At 42.1% G+C, this 17,156-nt stretch overlaps 1 protein-coding gene across 2 annotated transcripts in view; it reads right to left on the minus strand.

Moving 5' to 3' along the window:
- Window positions 1-8,129: 8,129 nt before the first annotated feature.
- The window catches only part of BANK1 (B cell scaffold protein with ankyrin repeats 1), a 472,180-nt gene continuing 463,153 nt past the window's right edge, over window positions 8,130-17,156 (minus strand). For both annotated transcript variants that reach the window (XM_056566500.1, XM_056566509.1), the window contains exon 19: window positions 8,130-8,846. In XM_056566500.1, coding sequence (XP_056422475.1) covers window positions 8,790-8,846 — 57 coding nt within the window. In that variant the 3' untranslated portion in view covers window positions 8,130-8,789. The remainder of the gene's footprint in view (window positions 8,847-17,156) is intronic.

The raw sequence follows: 17,156 nt of genomic DNA on the forward strand, positions 1-17,156 counted from the left end.
TCTTGTGTTTTCAAAGGAAGAGGTCAACGTTCTCACCCCTGGTTGCCCCGGGTGGGTGCGTTGACTTATTCCAAAAAGCCGTCCTTAAAGACGTTAAGTTTATTTTGTATCCCAAAGCTAACATTAATTTGCCTAGGAATGAACAAGACGCATGAATAAAATTGAAAAAACGCAATGATATTGTGGTAGTAAGAGCTGACAAAGGAGGGAGTATAGTAGTGGTACTGACAGAAATATATAGAGAAGAAGCCGAAAGGCAATTGTCCGACCACAGTACATACACACCACTTGCCAGTGACCCAACCACAAAAATACTGGAAAAATTAAAAGCTTTTCTGGGTAAATCAGTCTTTTCAGGTATTATCTCTAAAGAAAACTGCAGAGAAACTTGCACCCGACTGTCCCAAGCCAGCAAAATGGTACCATCTCCCTAAAGTTCATAAGTCACTGAGCCGACCCCCCGGACACCCTATTGTGGCGGGGATTTGCTCAGTGACCGAACACTTGTCCCAGTACCTTGATTATCTGCTATCCCCCCTCTTACCATCAATCCTAGCCTATATAAAGGACACAGGTCATTTATTATCTATTTTAGATGATATAGGCTGGGAAGAGGGATGGAGCCTATGTTCGATAGACGTTACTAGTCTTTACACCAGAATTCCTCACACAGTAGGCGTACAGGCAGTTGTAGAAATCCTAAAAAGAACATCCAAATCAAAACAATGTATAGAATTCTTAGAAGAAGCTCTCACTTTCATACTTAATAACAGTACATTTATGTATGAAAACAAATGGTATAGACAGGACACCGGTACCCCGATGGGTACACCGGTGTCCTGTACATATGCAAATCTATATCTGGCTAATTTTGAGAACAATGTTTTGTATACCTCCAAAAATCCCTTCGTCCAATTCATTAGGACATACGTCAGATTTGTAGACGACGTCCTTCTGATTTGGTTGGGGACCACTACCCAATTTTCAGAGTTCGTTCTCTACCTTAACAATGTCCAAGGATATAACATGGCATTTACTCAGCAATATGGTGGCATGGAGCTCAAATTTTTGGACATTAAATTGCGAGTGGAGAATGGTACCCTGATTAGTGAAGGCTACAGGAAAGAAGTAGCGAAAAATACAATCCTTCATTACAGGAGCTCCCATACGGACACAGTCAAGAATGACATTCTGTATGGGCAGTTCTTGAGATTAAAAAGAAATAATGTAAAAGATGTTACTTACCAAAAACAGGCAAAGGAATTAGAGCTGTGGTTACTGGAACGAGAATATCCAGTTACACTTATTTAAAAAAAGTAAAGAAAAAGCAGATCACAAACAAAGGACTGAATTGCTGAGTAAAAACTGTCAAAAAGTCGCACATCTAAATAGATTCACATTCACATTCCAGAATTCACCCGTCAATAATATATTGGAGAGAGCTATAAGAAGAAACTGGTACATTTTAGAAACAGATGAGGACATAAAAGACATAGCTGAGAAAAAAACACTTATCTCATACAGGAAAAATAGGACAATAGGAGAGGCAATTAAACAACAAAATAAAAAAGAGACAAGAAAAACTCAAAAAACTGATTGGCTCACAGAATTAACTACTATAGGTAACTATCAATGTAAAAATTGCAGTTTCTGTAAGTACAACCTGAACCAAAAAACATTTAGGATAGGTCCAATTACACACACTGTGAAAGAACTAATGACATGCAGATCTAAAAACCTTGTGTACGTAATTTTCTGCCCATGCGGCTTCTATTACATTGGGAAGACGATCAGGCAACTGTGCGCAAGAGTGAGAGAAAACTATTATTCTCTCCGCACTAAAAAGGGTGCCCCCAGGTTCATATCCCATATAATAGAAGCGCATGGAGGAAGCCATGAACAACTAAGGTTTGCCGACACCGAAAAGGTTACAGCCATACCGGGCATGAGATCCGATAAGAATCTCCTTAGAAGAGAGACTCACTGGATCATAGCCACCGATGCAACGGGCATCTTAGGGCTCAATGACAAAGTAAATATATCAGTCTGTTTCTGAAACTTTGTATCAAAAGCTGAATGTATGTTTCTTTGTTCGCTGTGGTTTTAGTAGATAATTAGCAATCCTCCTATCTTGAGTGACGTCAGTGTTGTAAAGAACAGCGATTGGTAGCAGTAATTATCCACCTGTATATAAGGTGACATGTTCCGGTCTAGAGTCAGGCCCGTCGAAGCACCAACTGTGCGAAACATCGGTGTCGCCTCTCAGTGGTACCCCCCGATAACATCTATGCGTCCCCCCATGATGTACTGATTGCTGTGAGTATGTACAAATAAATGTGCTGAAGTTGGAAGAATTGTGAGTCACCGGCTTTTCATTTCCTCTATCTAGATTTGTAAATTACTTCAATTAAAAAATCTTAATCCTTTCAGTACTTATGAGCTTCTGAAGTTAAGGTTGTTCTTTTCTGTCTCAGTGCTCTCTGATGACACGTGTCTCGGGAAACGCCCAGTTTAGAAGATGTTTGCTATGGGGGTTTGCTTCTTCTAAACTGGGCGTTTCCCGAGACACGTGTCATCAGAGAGCACTTAGACAGAAAAGAACAACCTTAACTTCAGAAGCTCATAAGTACTGAAAGGATTACAATTTTTTAATAGAAGTAATTTACAAATCTGTTTAACTTTCTGGAGCCAGTTGATATATATATATATATATATATATATATATATATATAAAAAATTTTTTCCTGGATAACCCCTTTAACCCCTTAACCTCTTAAGGACCCAGCCATTTTACACCTTAGGACCCGGCCATTTTTTGAACATCTGACCACTGTCACTTTAAACATTAATAACTCTGGAATGCTTTTAGTTATCATTCTGATTCCGAGATTGTTTTTTCGTGACATATTCTACTTTAACATAGTGGTAAAAAAAAATTGTAACTTGCATCCTTTCTTGGTGAAAAATTTGAAAATTTTATGAAAAATTTAAAAAATTTGCAATTTTCTAACTTTGAAGCTCTCTGTTTGTAAGGAAAATGGATATTCAAAATATTTAAAAAAAAGTTTTCACATATACAATATGTCTACTTTATGTCTGCAACATAAAATTGACGAGTTTTTACTTTTGGAAGACACCAGAGGGCTTCAAAGTTCAGCAGCAATTTTCCAATTTTTCACAAAATTTCCAAACTCACTATTTTTCAGGGACCAGTTCAGGTTTGAAGTGGATTTGAAGGGTCTTCATCTTAGAAATACCCCATAAATGACCCCATTATAAAAACTGCACCCCCTAAAGTATTCATAATGACATTCAGTCAGCATTTTAACCCTTTACGTATGTCACAGGAATAGCAGGAAAGTGAAGGAGAAAATTCACAATCTTCATTTTTTACACTTGCATGTTCTTGTAGACCCAATTTTTAAATTTTTACGAGGGGTAAAAGGAGAAAGTGTATACTTATAATTGTAGCCCAATTTCTCTCGAGTAAGCACATACCTCATATGTCTATGTAAAGTGTTCGGCGGGCGCAGTAGAGGGCTCAGAACCGAAGGCGTGACAAGGGGATTTTGGAGAGTACGTTTTTCTGAAATGGTTTTTGGGGGGCATGTTGCATTTAGGAAGCCCCTATGGTGCCAGAACAGCAAAAAAAAACACATGCCATACCATTTTGGAAACAAGACCCCTTGAGGAACGTAACAAGGAATTAAGTGAGCCTTAATACCCCACATGTGTTTCACGACTTTTGCATATGTAAAAAAATAAAATAAAATTTCACTAAAATGTGTGTTTCCCCCCAAATTTCACATTTTTCAAGGGTTAATAGCAGAAAATACCCCCCAAAATTTGTAACCCCATCTCTTCTGAGTATGGAGGTACCCCATAAGTTGACCTGAAGTGCACTACGGGCGAACTACAATGCTCAGAAGAGAAGGAGTCATATTTGGCTTTTTGAGAGCAAATTTTGCTCGGGGGCATGTCCCATATAGGAAGCCCCTATGGTGCCAGGACAGCAAAAAATACCCACATGGCGTACCATTTTGGAAACTAGACCCCTTGAGGAACGTAACAAGGAATAAAGTGAGCCTTAATACCCCACACGGGTTTCACGACTTTTGCATACGTTAAAAAAAAAAAAAAAAAAATGGACCCCTTGAGGAACGTAACAAGGGGTACAGTGAGCATTTACCCCCATTGGTGTCTGTCAGATCTTTGGAACAGTGGTCTGTACAACATTTTTAATTTGCACAGCCCACTTTTCCAAAGATCTGTCAGACACCTGTGGGGTGTAAATTCTCACTGCACCCCTCATTACATTCCGTGAGGGGTGTAGTTTCCGAAATGGGGTCACATGTGGGGTTTAGTTTTTTTTGCGTTTGTCAAAACCGATGTAACAATCAGCCACCCCTGTGCAAATCACCTCAAATGTACATGGTGCACTCTCCCTTCTGGGCCTTGTTGTGCGCCCCCAGAGCACTTTACGCCCACATATGTGGTATCTCCGTAGTCGGGAGAAATTGCATTACAAATTTTGGGGGGCTTTTTTCCCTTTTACCTCTTGTCAAAATGAAAAGTATAGGGCAACAGCAGCATGTTAGTGTGAAAAAATTATTTTTTTACAATAACATGCTGGTGTAGACCCCAACTTCACATTTTCATAAGGGGTGAAAGGAGAAAAAGCCCCCCAAAATTTGTTAGGCAATTTCTCCCCAGTACGGCGATACCCCATATGTGACCCTAAACTGTTGCCCTGAAATACGACAGGGCTCCAAAGTGAGAGAGCGCCATGCGCATTTGAGGCCTAAATTAGGGATTTGCATAGGGGTGGACATAGGGGTATTCTACGCCAGGGATTCCCAAACAGGGTGCCTCCAGCTGTTGCAAAACTCCCAGCATGCTTGGACAGTCAGCGGCTGTCCAGCAATACTGGGAGTTGTTGTTTTGCAACAGCTGGAGGCGCCATTTTGAAAACAGTGGCGTACCAGACGTTTTTCATTTTTATTGGGGAGGGGGGCTGTGTAGGGGTATGTGTATATGTAGTGTTTTTTACTTTTTATTTTATTTTGTGTTAGTGTAGTGTAGTGTTTTTAGGGTACAGTCACACGGGCGGGGGGGGGGTTACAACGAGTTTGAGCTGCCGCGCAAAATTTGCTGCATCGCAAACTTGCAGCCTGATACTCACTGTAAGCCCCTGCCCATGTGAATGTACCCTGTACATTCACAGGGGGGGGGACCTCCAGCTGTTGCAAAACTACAACTCCCAGCATGCACAGTCTATCAGTGCATGCTGGTAGTTATAGTTTTGCCACAGCTGGAGGCACACGGGTTGGGAAACACTGAGTAAGGAAACAGACAATGTTTCCCAACCAGTGTGCCTCCAGTTGTTGCAAAACCACAACTCTCAGCATTCTCAAGCATGCTGGGAGTAGTAGTTCGGCAACATCTTTAGAGACAGATGTTGCCGAACTACAACTCCCAGCATGCTTGGAGTTGTAGTTTTGCAACATCTGGAGGACTAGTTTGTAGACCACTAATACAGTGGTTCCCAATCTGTGCCCTTCCAATTGTTGCAAAACTACAACTCCCAGTATGCCAAAACTGTCCAGGCATGCTGGGAGTTGTAGTTATGCAACATCTAATGGGCCAGATGTTACAGAACTACAACTCGCAGCATGCCTGGACAGTAAGGGCATGCTGAGGATGTGTAGTTTTGCAACATCTGGAAGGGCACAGTGGTCCCAAACTGTGGACCTCCAGATGTTGCAAAACTGCAACTCCCAGCATGCCCAGACGCCAAGGGCTGTCTGGGCATGCTGTGAGTTGTAGTTTACAGGGTCCCATTACAGCAATGCATGTCGCTTTACGGCGACGTGCATTGCTGTAAAGGGCCCGACCGCGGCTGAAGATCTACTCACCTGTCGCCGCCGCCGCCATCTTCCTCGCCGGGATCCGGGTCTTCAGGGACGAGGTAAGTACCGGGGCCGGTCCCCAGCACTCCCCCGTCCCCCGCAGCGTCCTCCGGTCTTCCTCCCGTCCTCTCCGGACTTTCAGGGGCCGGGCAGGACGGGAGGAAGTAACCGCCCCCCTCCTGCGATTGGTCGGTTAACTAACCGACAGATCGCAGGGGGATCGGAGGAGGTGGCAGGCTTGCCACCTCGCTCCTAGGCTCCAGCATGGTCCTGGCTGTCTGTGACAGCCGGGATCATGCGAAATTACCGGGCGGTCGGGTCCCAGAGACCCGATCAGCCCGGTATCGCCGCAGATCGCAAGGGCGATTTCCCTTGCGATTTGCGGCGATCGCCGACATGGGGGGCCTACATGGCCCCCCTCGGCGTTTGCCCTGGATGCCTGCTGAAGGATTTCAGCAGGCATCCAGTTCCGATCTCTGCCCGGCGCGCGGCAGAGATCGGAAAACGCCAGGGCGTATGGATACGCCCTGGGTCCTTAAGGCCCAGGGTGTGAGGGCGTATCCATACGCCCTGGGTCCTTAAGAGGTTAAGGACTCAGCATTTTTTCAGTTTTTGCACAGTTTTTTTTCCTCCTTACCTCTTAAAAATCATAAACCTTTCAATTTTATACCAAAAAATCCATATGATGTCTTATTTATTGCGCCACCAATTCTAGTTTGTAATGACATCAGTGCTTTTACCCAAAAATCTATGGCGAAACAAAAAAAAAATCATTGTGCGACAAAAAACAAAACAAAAAAAAACACCATTTTGTAACTTTTGGGGGCTTTCGTTTCTACGCAGTGCACCTTCTCTTTATTCTGTAGGTCCATACGATTAAAATCATACCCTACTTTTGTAGGTTTGATTTTGTCTTACTTCTGGAAAAAATCCTAACTACATGCACAAAAATTTACACATATTAAAATTTCCTTTTCTGACGCCTTTAACTTTTCTATTTTTCCGCATATGGGGATGTATGAGGACTCATTTTTTGCGCTGTGATCTAAAGTTTTTATCGGTACTATTTTTATTTTGATTGGACTCTTTGATCACTTTTTATTCATTTTTCATAGTATAAAAAGTTATCAAAAATACGCTAATTTGGACTTTAGATTTTTTTTATGTGTACGCCATTAACCGTGCAGTTTAATTAACAATATATTTTTTTTATAGCACATTTACACACATGGTGATACCACATATGTTTATATTTATATTTATTTACATAGTTTTCTTATGGGGAAAGGTGGGTGATTCAGACTTTTATCAGAGAAGGGGTTAAATAACATTTATTAACACTCTATTTTCACTTTTTTTTTTGCAATGTAATAGCCCCCATAGGGGACTATAACATTGCTCACACTGATTTCCTACACTGCCATGCAATAGCATGGCATTGGTCAGTGTTATCGCCGCTCGACTGCTCCTGCCTGGATCTAAGGCACGGAGCAGTCATTCGGCGATCGGACAGCGAGGAGGCAGGTAAGGATCCTCCTTGCGTCCTGCAAGCTGTTCGGGACGCCGCAATTTCACAGCGGCAGTCCCGAACAGCACCACTGAGCTGCCGGGAAGGTTTCACTTTCACTTCAGATGCAGCGATCCACTTTGAATGCCGCGTCTGAAGGGTTAATACCGGGCATCACCGCGTGACCCCGCATTATATGGCAGGAGCCGGCGCAGGATATAAATATATGTCCTGCGTTGTTAAGGAGTTAAAGAATATTACAGTCTTGCTCCATTATAACAGATTATCCTGATTCCTGCGAATAGCAGCCACTCAACATCTTAGTACCCCTCTACACCGTGAGTTGCGTTTTTCTTTCTGTTTTGAGGTGAGCGGCCATCTATAAGAGGCATTGATCTCCTCTGTGCTATGATTCTACACTCTGCTTAGGGTTATACACCAAGTGCCATTTTGAAGTCTCTTTTTATTTATTTATTTTTAAATTTTTTTTTACTGTGGAATGAGCACTTCCACCTTGATATATGAGCTCTGACCATGATATAAAGCTGACAGATTCCCTTTAAGGAAATGCTGTATATTGCTGTGAGACTTTTCTGACTGACAGATTCATATTCTCACATTTTTGTTACTGTAACAATAAATGGAATTATACTTATTTCTATTAAAAAATACACAAGATTATTTTATTGTTATTAAAATAAAATGTAATATTTTAACATCATTTAACAGGCTTTACTTAAATTTTACTTTGACTCTTAAACAAGTATTGTGGTAGGTTTACATAGTGATGTACCATCTTCAGCCTCTTATATACTGCACCCTTGCTAGTTTTGAGAATAAGTGGGTGATCTGTCTCTCTTTAGGTACATGTGGCCCTCTCTATCACAAGGTAAATAAAAACTAAATATAATAATAATAATAATACAATAAGATGCAAGATACTAGAGACCCAGAAAGACTACTTAATGCAAATGCATTTCACGCAAAAGAAAAATCTTCACAAAGAGACTATGGAATTCAAGTACAAAAGATTTCTTTCATAAGAAAAAAAATGTACACAATGTTACAGTGTAAATCTGGAGGACATGAAAGGCAATGCATTCTTATTTGCAATTTTTTTCACAGTTGCCTTTTAATGTTTTACTGCCAAGAGAATCAAGATATAAGAGGTTTCCACTTTGTATGTAAATATAAACTTATAAACCATTATATAATTAAACAAACTTTATATTTTGAACATGATCACAAATAAAAAGAAAAGTATAATAGAAAGTAAAAGAACTTATATTATAAAAGAATTAAGCTTTATTTTCTTGAAATGAGAAACCTTCTTGAATGTCAGTATGAGTTCTTGAAAAATATTTCTGTTTCTATCACTGGAACTTTTTCTTTGGATTCTTCACAATGTCATCTCTTTTATCAGCCAAAACCTATAAAGTAAAAGGGATTGTGTAAATGATATTTGTTCCATAAACACACAGCTAAGGGCTAGAACAGGCCATAACTGGAGAGTTAAAGGGTACCTCTCATCAAAAAAAAACTTTTGATATATTATAGATTAATGTATGCAGAATAACTTTACAATTGCATGTTATTAAAAAATATGCTTCTTTCTATTTAATTTTCCACTTTGAAGAAATGACCACTAGGGGTCTCCCTACCAGTCCTGGCAGCAAGCATTTCAGGCTCATGCTGGAGTCCTAAACACTACGAGCTGCCAGTCTGCTTTGTTCACAAAGGAGAACACTCAGAGCTGCCAGCCTGCTTTGTTCACAGCCTGTTTGTCTGTGAACAAAGCAGGCTGACAGCTCTGAGTGTTTAGGACTCCAGCATGAGTCAGAAATGCTTGCTGACAGGACTGATCGGGAAAAATACAATAGAAAGAAGCATATTTTTCATAAACATGCTATTGGAAAGTTATTCAACATTCATTAATCTAAAATATATCAAAAGTTTATTTGATGAGAGGTACCCTTTAAAGAAGTCCCATGCCTAGAAGTACAGAAAAACGTAAAGGAATACTCCGGGATTGGAAAATTGCCCGTCATACTGCCGGCAGTAAAAAAAATAAAGAGATATATACCTTCCGTTGCTCCTCCGGTAAACGGCTCCGGCCTCCGCTGCAATCCTCTTCCTGGTTGTCAGTGGTCGGCGAGTCATACTGCACTCAGCCAATCACAGTCCGCAGCAAAGTCCTGCCTTGGCCGGCGATAGGCTGTGCTGCAGTGTGCCGTTTTCGTCCCCGGCGGCCTGGTGATTGGCTGAGTGCAGTATGACTCACCGACCACCGGCAACCAGGAAGAGGATCGTGGCGGAGGCCGGAGCCAGTTACCGGAGGCATCGGGGAGCGCCAATTTTCCCATGCCGGAGTACTCCTTTAACCCCTAGCTGCAGCATAGGGGATCATTTTTTAATCACGGGGGTCTGACCGCTGTTACCCTCCCATGATCTCCTGTATGGAGCCTTGGCTCTCCCCCAGAGTGGTGCATTATGACTGCCCCCCCCCCCCCCCCCCCGAAGTGAGGCCGCTACGCCCCCTTCATATATCTCATGGGAGAGCCGAAGATAGCCGAACAGCTCTCCCATAGAGATATCTGGAGGGGGCGTGGCAGCAAACGGTAGTCATGACGCACAGCTCTGGGGGAGAGTCATGGTCTGTACAGGAGATTGCGGGGGGCCACAGTGGTCGAACCCCCCGCGATCTAAAACTTATCCCCTATCCTGTAGACAGGAGATACGTTTTTCTGTATTCCTAGACATGGGACTTCTTTAATGTATTTTGCAGAGCAGCTCTATAAATTAGCATGTAAAGGGGACCTTTTTTTAACTATACTATAGACATTTTTTTTTTATAAATGTAAAAGATACTAAAAAAAAAAGTAACTTTTCTTGGTTAAATTGATTCCTTGTGGTTAATGTGAGCTCCTAAATGATGCTACATATGTAATTAAGCTGCTCTGTGTGCCAGTAAAACATAATCACATGGTTGGGGCTTCATTAACCCTTTAATGACCCATATGTTGCAGGAAAAGTTGTGCTTTTCAATGGCATCATTTTGGCACATGTATAAATTGTCAATTGCTTTGTTTTTTATTTTTTTAGTTTTTTAAAGGGAGGCAGGTTAACAAAATACAGCAATTCTGGCATAGGTTTTTTTTATTTATTTTACAGCATTTACCATGTGGGATAACTAATAACATATTTTAATAGTAAAGGTTGTTATTGACATGGAGTTGCCAAGTGTTTTTTATTTTTATTTTCTCATATTTTATTAATATTTTTTTTAAATTGGGGAGGGGATTATTTAATAAAACTATATTTTGGTAAACTTTACTATATTTTGGTAAACTACTTTTTACTTTTTTTTTTGTCCTACAAGAGGACTTTAACATGAAATCTCCTAATTACTCACTGTTGTGCAGTGGATAATTTTGTCAACCTAAGGCTAAAAGGTGACTAAACCAGTCCAGCCATAAGCACAGCTAAGTAGGCACAAATACCTGGCATACCTGGCCCCCTGCTGCTGTGGAAACCCATCCGCATCTAAGCAATCATGTTGCCAAGTGGTCAATAGGTTTATTAGATGCCACTTAGAAAACCACTTAGATGCCATAAGCACAATTTGACTACACCATGTAAGGGGTCTAACTACAAGAATTGGTGAGATAGCTCAGTGGTAAATTCCCTGATTATGGCAGGGTCACAGGCTTGAATCCCGGCAGGGCCAACTCAGCCCTTCATCCTTCCAAGGCCAATAAATGGATACTATTAAATAGGGTAATAATAACAAGTGTTCTTCAACAGCTGGTTCTGAGAGTATCCCATTGGGAGAAACATCAGACGCCAGACAATATTTGGCACAGTATACAAGTTCTGCACTTCTTTTGCCCTACCGACAAAAGATGTATTAGGGTCATTAAGGGGTTATAATCCACATCTGCTAACATGCCATATTGTTTAATTTATTCTTCAGTAACAAAGCACCAACTTTACTCTGTATTTTGCACTTTTTCAACTGTTTTGGCATCTCTTTTTGGAGGAGTGGATAAATGCTAAAACATGCAAAGTAGAATATGTTATGTGACTTTCCACATTTATATTGTAAATTTGAAATCATTTGTATAAACACTGCATATTAATTCAGTAACAGTTTTAAGAACTCTGTATATGAAAAAAACATAAGGCTTAACTTCCATCCTAATTTTAAGCACAATGTTGCAGCACCCTAACCCACAAAGAAATTCAACAATCTTTGTTTAAAAAATGCACAGAATGTCATAAAAGGCTCCCAGCGCACCAACTTATGATCCACGACTTCTGTATTCTTCATTATTTATGAATTTGTATCTTTGCTTTAGGCTCCAATTCATGATTTTTATGTTATGATTTATTTTCCTAGAATTCAGTTATTAAGTTCTGTAAGTATTATAAATGTGCACAGATGTACACAAACTTGTTGCTATATCCCACCACAAATCTACAGAAAAAGATTTTTTGAGGCTTAGAATATTATAATCTAGAACTCATTTAGGTATAAGACCAAAATATTTAACTATACTTTGTACAAGATGAACCACATATAGAACATTTTCTTATAGGCATCATTATTATACGCATACGTTATTATACATGAATTAATGTGTATTTTACCTTATATACTGTAAGTAAAATAATTTGGAAAAATACTAAATTTTTAATGCTATAATGCTGTAATGCTATGTGTGGAAACGCATACAAAAACATGCTCTCAAGATATCAAAATCCAAGGGAAGGGTACATGAGAATAGAGGTGCAATGTACTAAAATGTTACTTTTATGAGCTCGAATAAAATATACTAGTGATTAATACATTTTTATCTTACTATTAGTTTCATATATCTGTGTTTTTTGTTATAAAACTGGTCTGTGTCCATAAACAATAAAGACACCTTTGGTACAGAAGTCATACATCTGCCACTATAAATGCTGAGGGGGGGGGGGGAATATATGGCCTATTTAAGACTTAGATATGTACCTTGTGTTGTGATTAAATGTACATGCCCACAAATGAATGATAGATAGTTCTCTGTTGAAAGAAATTTATTATGATATCATGAACCCTGGTATATATGTCAATGAAAATCTGTATGATATTATTGTCTAAGTAGTAATGAAATATACATGTGCTCAAATAAGAGACACTTGATGATTAGTGTTGCTCGCGAATATTCGCAATTCGAATATTATTCGCGAATATCGCATATTCGCGAATTCGCGAATTTCGCGAATATAGCGCTATATATTCGTAATTACGAATATTCGTTTTGTTTTTGTTTTTTTTCTTCACAATACACATCACAGTGATCACCCCTCTCTGCTTCCAGCTTGTGTGGTGTAAAGAAGGCCCTAATACTACTGTGTGAGACTGGCATGCGAAAATTCACATATACGAAAATTCGCATATGCTAATTTTCGCATATGCGAAATTTCGCGTATGCTAATTTTGTATATGCTAATTTTCACATATGTTAATTTTCGCATACGCGAATTTTCGCGTATGCGAAAATAAAACGAAAATATAACGAGTATGCGAATATTCGCGAATATATGACGAATATTCGCCCATATATTCGCGAATATTCGCAAATTTGAATATGGCCTATGCCGCTCAACACTATTGATGATGAATGATGTCAGTGATATATTCTATCACCAGATCACCGACTGGCAAAATAGGCTGTGCAATAATTACTTGAGCACTGTTCTCTCTTCAGAGGGAAAATATGAGGCTATAAAAAGCCCAATGTCAAGATAATAAATAGAGATGAGCGAATCGAAGTTGAATAACCCGAATTTGTTACGAAATTCATGAAAAATTTGATTTTCAACGAATACGAATATTGGCGCGATTCTATCTCGCGAATCGCTTCATTAAACTCCATTTTACAGCGTTCCAGGCTATTGGGGACCTAAGATGGCGGATCCACATGTGAGTACATGGGGCAGGGGATTATGGGAGGGCGGGAAACAGCGACGGGAATGAAGGTAGGCGGGCTGACCCTGAATCACATGTGAGATGTAGCCTATCAGTGTTCACTGACCCGTGTGATGTCACAGCCCCTATATGATCGGCGGCCATCTTGCCTCTCTTCATTTAATATATGCACTCAGATGGAGAGGACGGGACTGTGTGTGTGTGTGTGAATAGCTCATACCACAGCGTTACACTGCAACTGCTAGTCACATCAGCATTAGGGAAAGGCAGGAGTGCAGAGTGCTTTGCTGCTACACTGAGAAGGATCATTGATTGCTAAACCTCCTATTCACGTTATTGAGCATTGCAGCAGAGAGGGGCAGATAGCTGTCAGCTGCCTCATACAGATCTCCAAGCTGCCTGAACTTTCTAAAGCCTCTTATCTCCTCATTGTTCAGCCCAATTGAGTTTATTTTTATTTGCTCGACAAAACTTCTGCTGCTCAGAATTGTGTGACAGAGTGCAATTTAGGGTTTAATCCCTGGATTTTTTTTTTTGTGGTGCTGCACTGTTGGGTCCTGCTGCTGTTCAGAAATACGTGATTGTTCAGTGGACTGTAGTGCATTTGCACCATTTTGTACCTGTTAATCTGTCAAGGGGCTGGCTACATACTGTGCAAGTCCAAACAATATTATTCACCGGCTGTTTTTTTTTTTTTTTTTTAAACAGTTTTTCCTGCGTATAGTTACGCATATATAACTGCCCTCATCAGTGCATACTGCATAGGTACATGCAAGTATTGTACCATTTAGTACCTGTTAAGCTGTCAAGGTGCTCCATACCGTCAAAGTCCAAACAATAGTATCCACCGGCTGGTGTTTTACAAAAATACAGAGTTTTTTCTGCTAATAGTTAGGCATATTACTTCCCTCATCAGTGCATACCGCATACGTACATCCAAGTATTGTACCATTTAGTAGCTGTCAAGGTGCTCTATACCGTCAAAGTCCAAACAATAGTATCCACCGGCTGGTGTTTTACAAAAATACAGAGTTTTTTTCTGCTAATAGGCCCTCATCATTGCATACTGCATACGTACATCCAAGTATTGTACCATTTAGTACCTGTTAAGCTGTCAAGGTGCTCCATACCGTCAAAGTCCAAACAATAGTATCCACCGGTTGGTGTATTACAAAAATACAGAGTTTTTTCTGCTAATAGTTAGGCATATTACTGCCCGCATCAGTGCATAGGTAGAATCAAGTATTGTACCATTTAGTAGCTGTCAAGGTGCTCCAAACCGTCAAAGTCCAAACAATAGTATCCACCGGCTGGTGTTTTACAAAAATACAGAGTTTTTTCTGCTAATAGTTAGGCATATTACTGCCCTCATCAGTGCACACCGCATAGGTACATCCAAGTATTGTACCATCTAGTACCTGTTAATCTGTCAAGGGCCTACATACTGTTCAAGGACAGCCGTAAGTTATCACCTGCTGCTGTTCTAGACAAATACTGTTTAAAGAGTACTGTAGCATATTGTAATACCCTCATAAACGCACTAAGTATGTCAGGCAGAGAAGTGCCAGGACGTGCACAGAGGAGTGGCAGAGGCCTAAATACTTCAGGCAGAGTTGGCAGCAGACTTGGGGCGAGTGGCAGCAGGAGTCGCAGCGAGAGGCCTGAGCTCCCGTTATCAGCCAGCGGTCGTGTCTCCACCAGCAACTCATCTGCCGTCGTCGATTGGTTAACACACTCATCCACATCATCACAAGTGACATCTGACACCCCCAGTCAACAGTCGGTGGGTTCCTCAGACACAACCCTCAGTTGGCATGGCCCGGGAGCAGTCCGTGTCCTCCCATTGCCTTTGTCCTATGCTGTTCCCTCTCCTAAAGAAGTATCTTATGCTGTGGGTTCATCTCCACTATTTACTGAGGACGATCCAATAGAGGACAGTCAGCAGCTACTGGACAGCCAAGAAGGGGAGGAGACATGCGCCGCTTGCTCCGCTAGGTGGCCAAGTAGTGATGCGGAGAGTGAAGTGGGAGGCGGTGTTGCAAGTGTTCAGGGTCCTGAAGCAGACACTGTTGGGGAACCTGAGGAGGACATCAGTGACGTGCACACACCTGTTGATGATGACGAAGCCGATCGCAATTGGTAGCCGGGTGCAGAAGGGGCTTCATCATCATCAGGAGAAGAGAGTTGCAGGTTGCCCTTGAGGCAGCAAGGCGGTAGCACGGTTGGCAGTCAGCGTGGTGGCAGTAGTGGAAATTCAGGAGCCAAACGTGCCCGGGGGAGACCACCTGCTTCGCGGCAGCCTATCGTTCAGGGAGGTAGTGGAACAGAGGTTCCTGGAGACGGCGCCAGTAGCAGTCAACTAGTGCGGACTGTGGGTGGGAAAATCAGCTACTCGGCGGTGTGGAAGTTTTTCAAAAGGCATCCGGAGGAGGTTCACATAGCCACATGCAAGATCTGTCGGCAGAAGGTGAAGCGTGGCCAGGGTGCCAATGTCGGCACCACGGCCCTGCGTCAACACATGCTTTGCCACCATAAAGCGGCCTGGGAGAACCGTGGCTCCGATGTAGTGGTCCAGCCTGCTGCATCACCCAGTGGCCATCCGCTCCCTCCTTCATCCAGCCAGGGCTCCACCTCCTCAGCCGTAGGGAGCTGTGTGTCAAACCCTCCTGTCGCTTCTGCTTCTCACGCTTTTAGTCAGCCATTCCGCCAACAATCCATCGGGAAGCCATGTCCAAGAGACAACAGTATGCGCCCACTCATCCAATGGCGCAGAAGTTGAATGTGCTCCTGTCCAAGTTGCTGGTGTTGCAGTCCCTCCCTTTTCAAGTGGTGGACTCCCTTTTCAAGTGATGGCTTGTGCCGAGCCGAGGTGGAGAGTCCCAAGCCGTCCTTTCTTTGCAAAGAAAGCAGTACCAGCCCTGCATATGTTTGTACAAGAGAAGGTGGGCCAGTCCTTGAGCCTGTCGGTGTGTTCAAAAGTGCACCGCAGTGCCGACGTGTGGAGCTGTAACTACGGGCAGGGACAATACTTGTCTTTTACGGCTCACTTGGTAAATGTGGTTCCTGCACAGCCACATCAGCAACTTGGACAGGTCACACCGCTTCCTCCTCCACGCTCTCGCTCCCAGGCAGTTGGTCCTGTTACAATGTGCAACGCCGCCTCCTCATGCTCCACCATGTCCTCGGCCTCCACTGCACGTCCAAATCTCGGTGGCCATTCATCGTACCATGTGTGTAGGGCACGGCGATGTCAAGCTGTTCTTCACATGGTTAGCCTTGGCAAACGGAGTCACACAGGGAAGGAACTGCTTAAGTTCATTAGGGAAGAAATCCGAGTTGGCTTACACCACGAAATCTGGAAATGGGAACCATGGTGACAGACAACGGGAAGAACATCGTGTCCGCGCTGCGACAAGGAAGTGTGAAACATGCGCCCTACATGGCACACGTGTTGAATCTGGTTGTCAAGCACTTCCTAAAGTCTTCACCCCATTTGCAAAACATCCTGAAAATGGCAAGGAAACTGTGCATGCACTTCAGCCACTAGGAGTACTCCCCTGTGTAACTTCAATGTGAACCAGTGCCAGCTCATACGTGACACCTGCCGTTTGCTAAGGCCCTTTGAGGAAGCCACATTATTTGTGAGTTGCCTGGATTGCTCCATGAAAGACGTAATTCCACTCCTACATTTCCTACAACAAATGATTGAAACCATGGCTGGTCACGGCAATGGAGACGTTGCGCCTACATCTCAAGGCTACATGAG

This window comes from Hyla sarda, chromosome 1, assembly GCF_029499605.1.
Source record: "Hyla sarda isolate aHylSar1 chromosome 1, aHylSar1.hap1, whole genome shotgun sequence".
NCBI lineage: Eukaryota > Metazoa > Chordata > Amphibia > Anura > Hylidae > Hyla > Hyla sarda.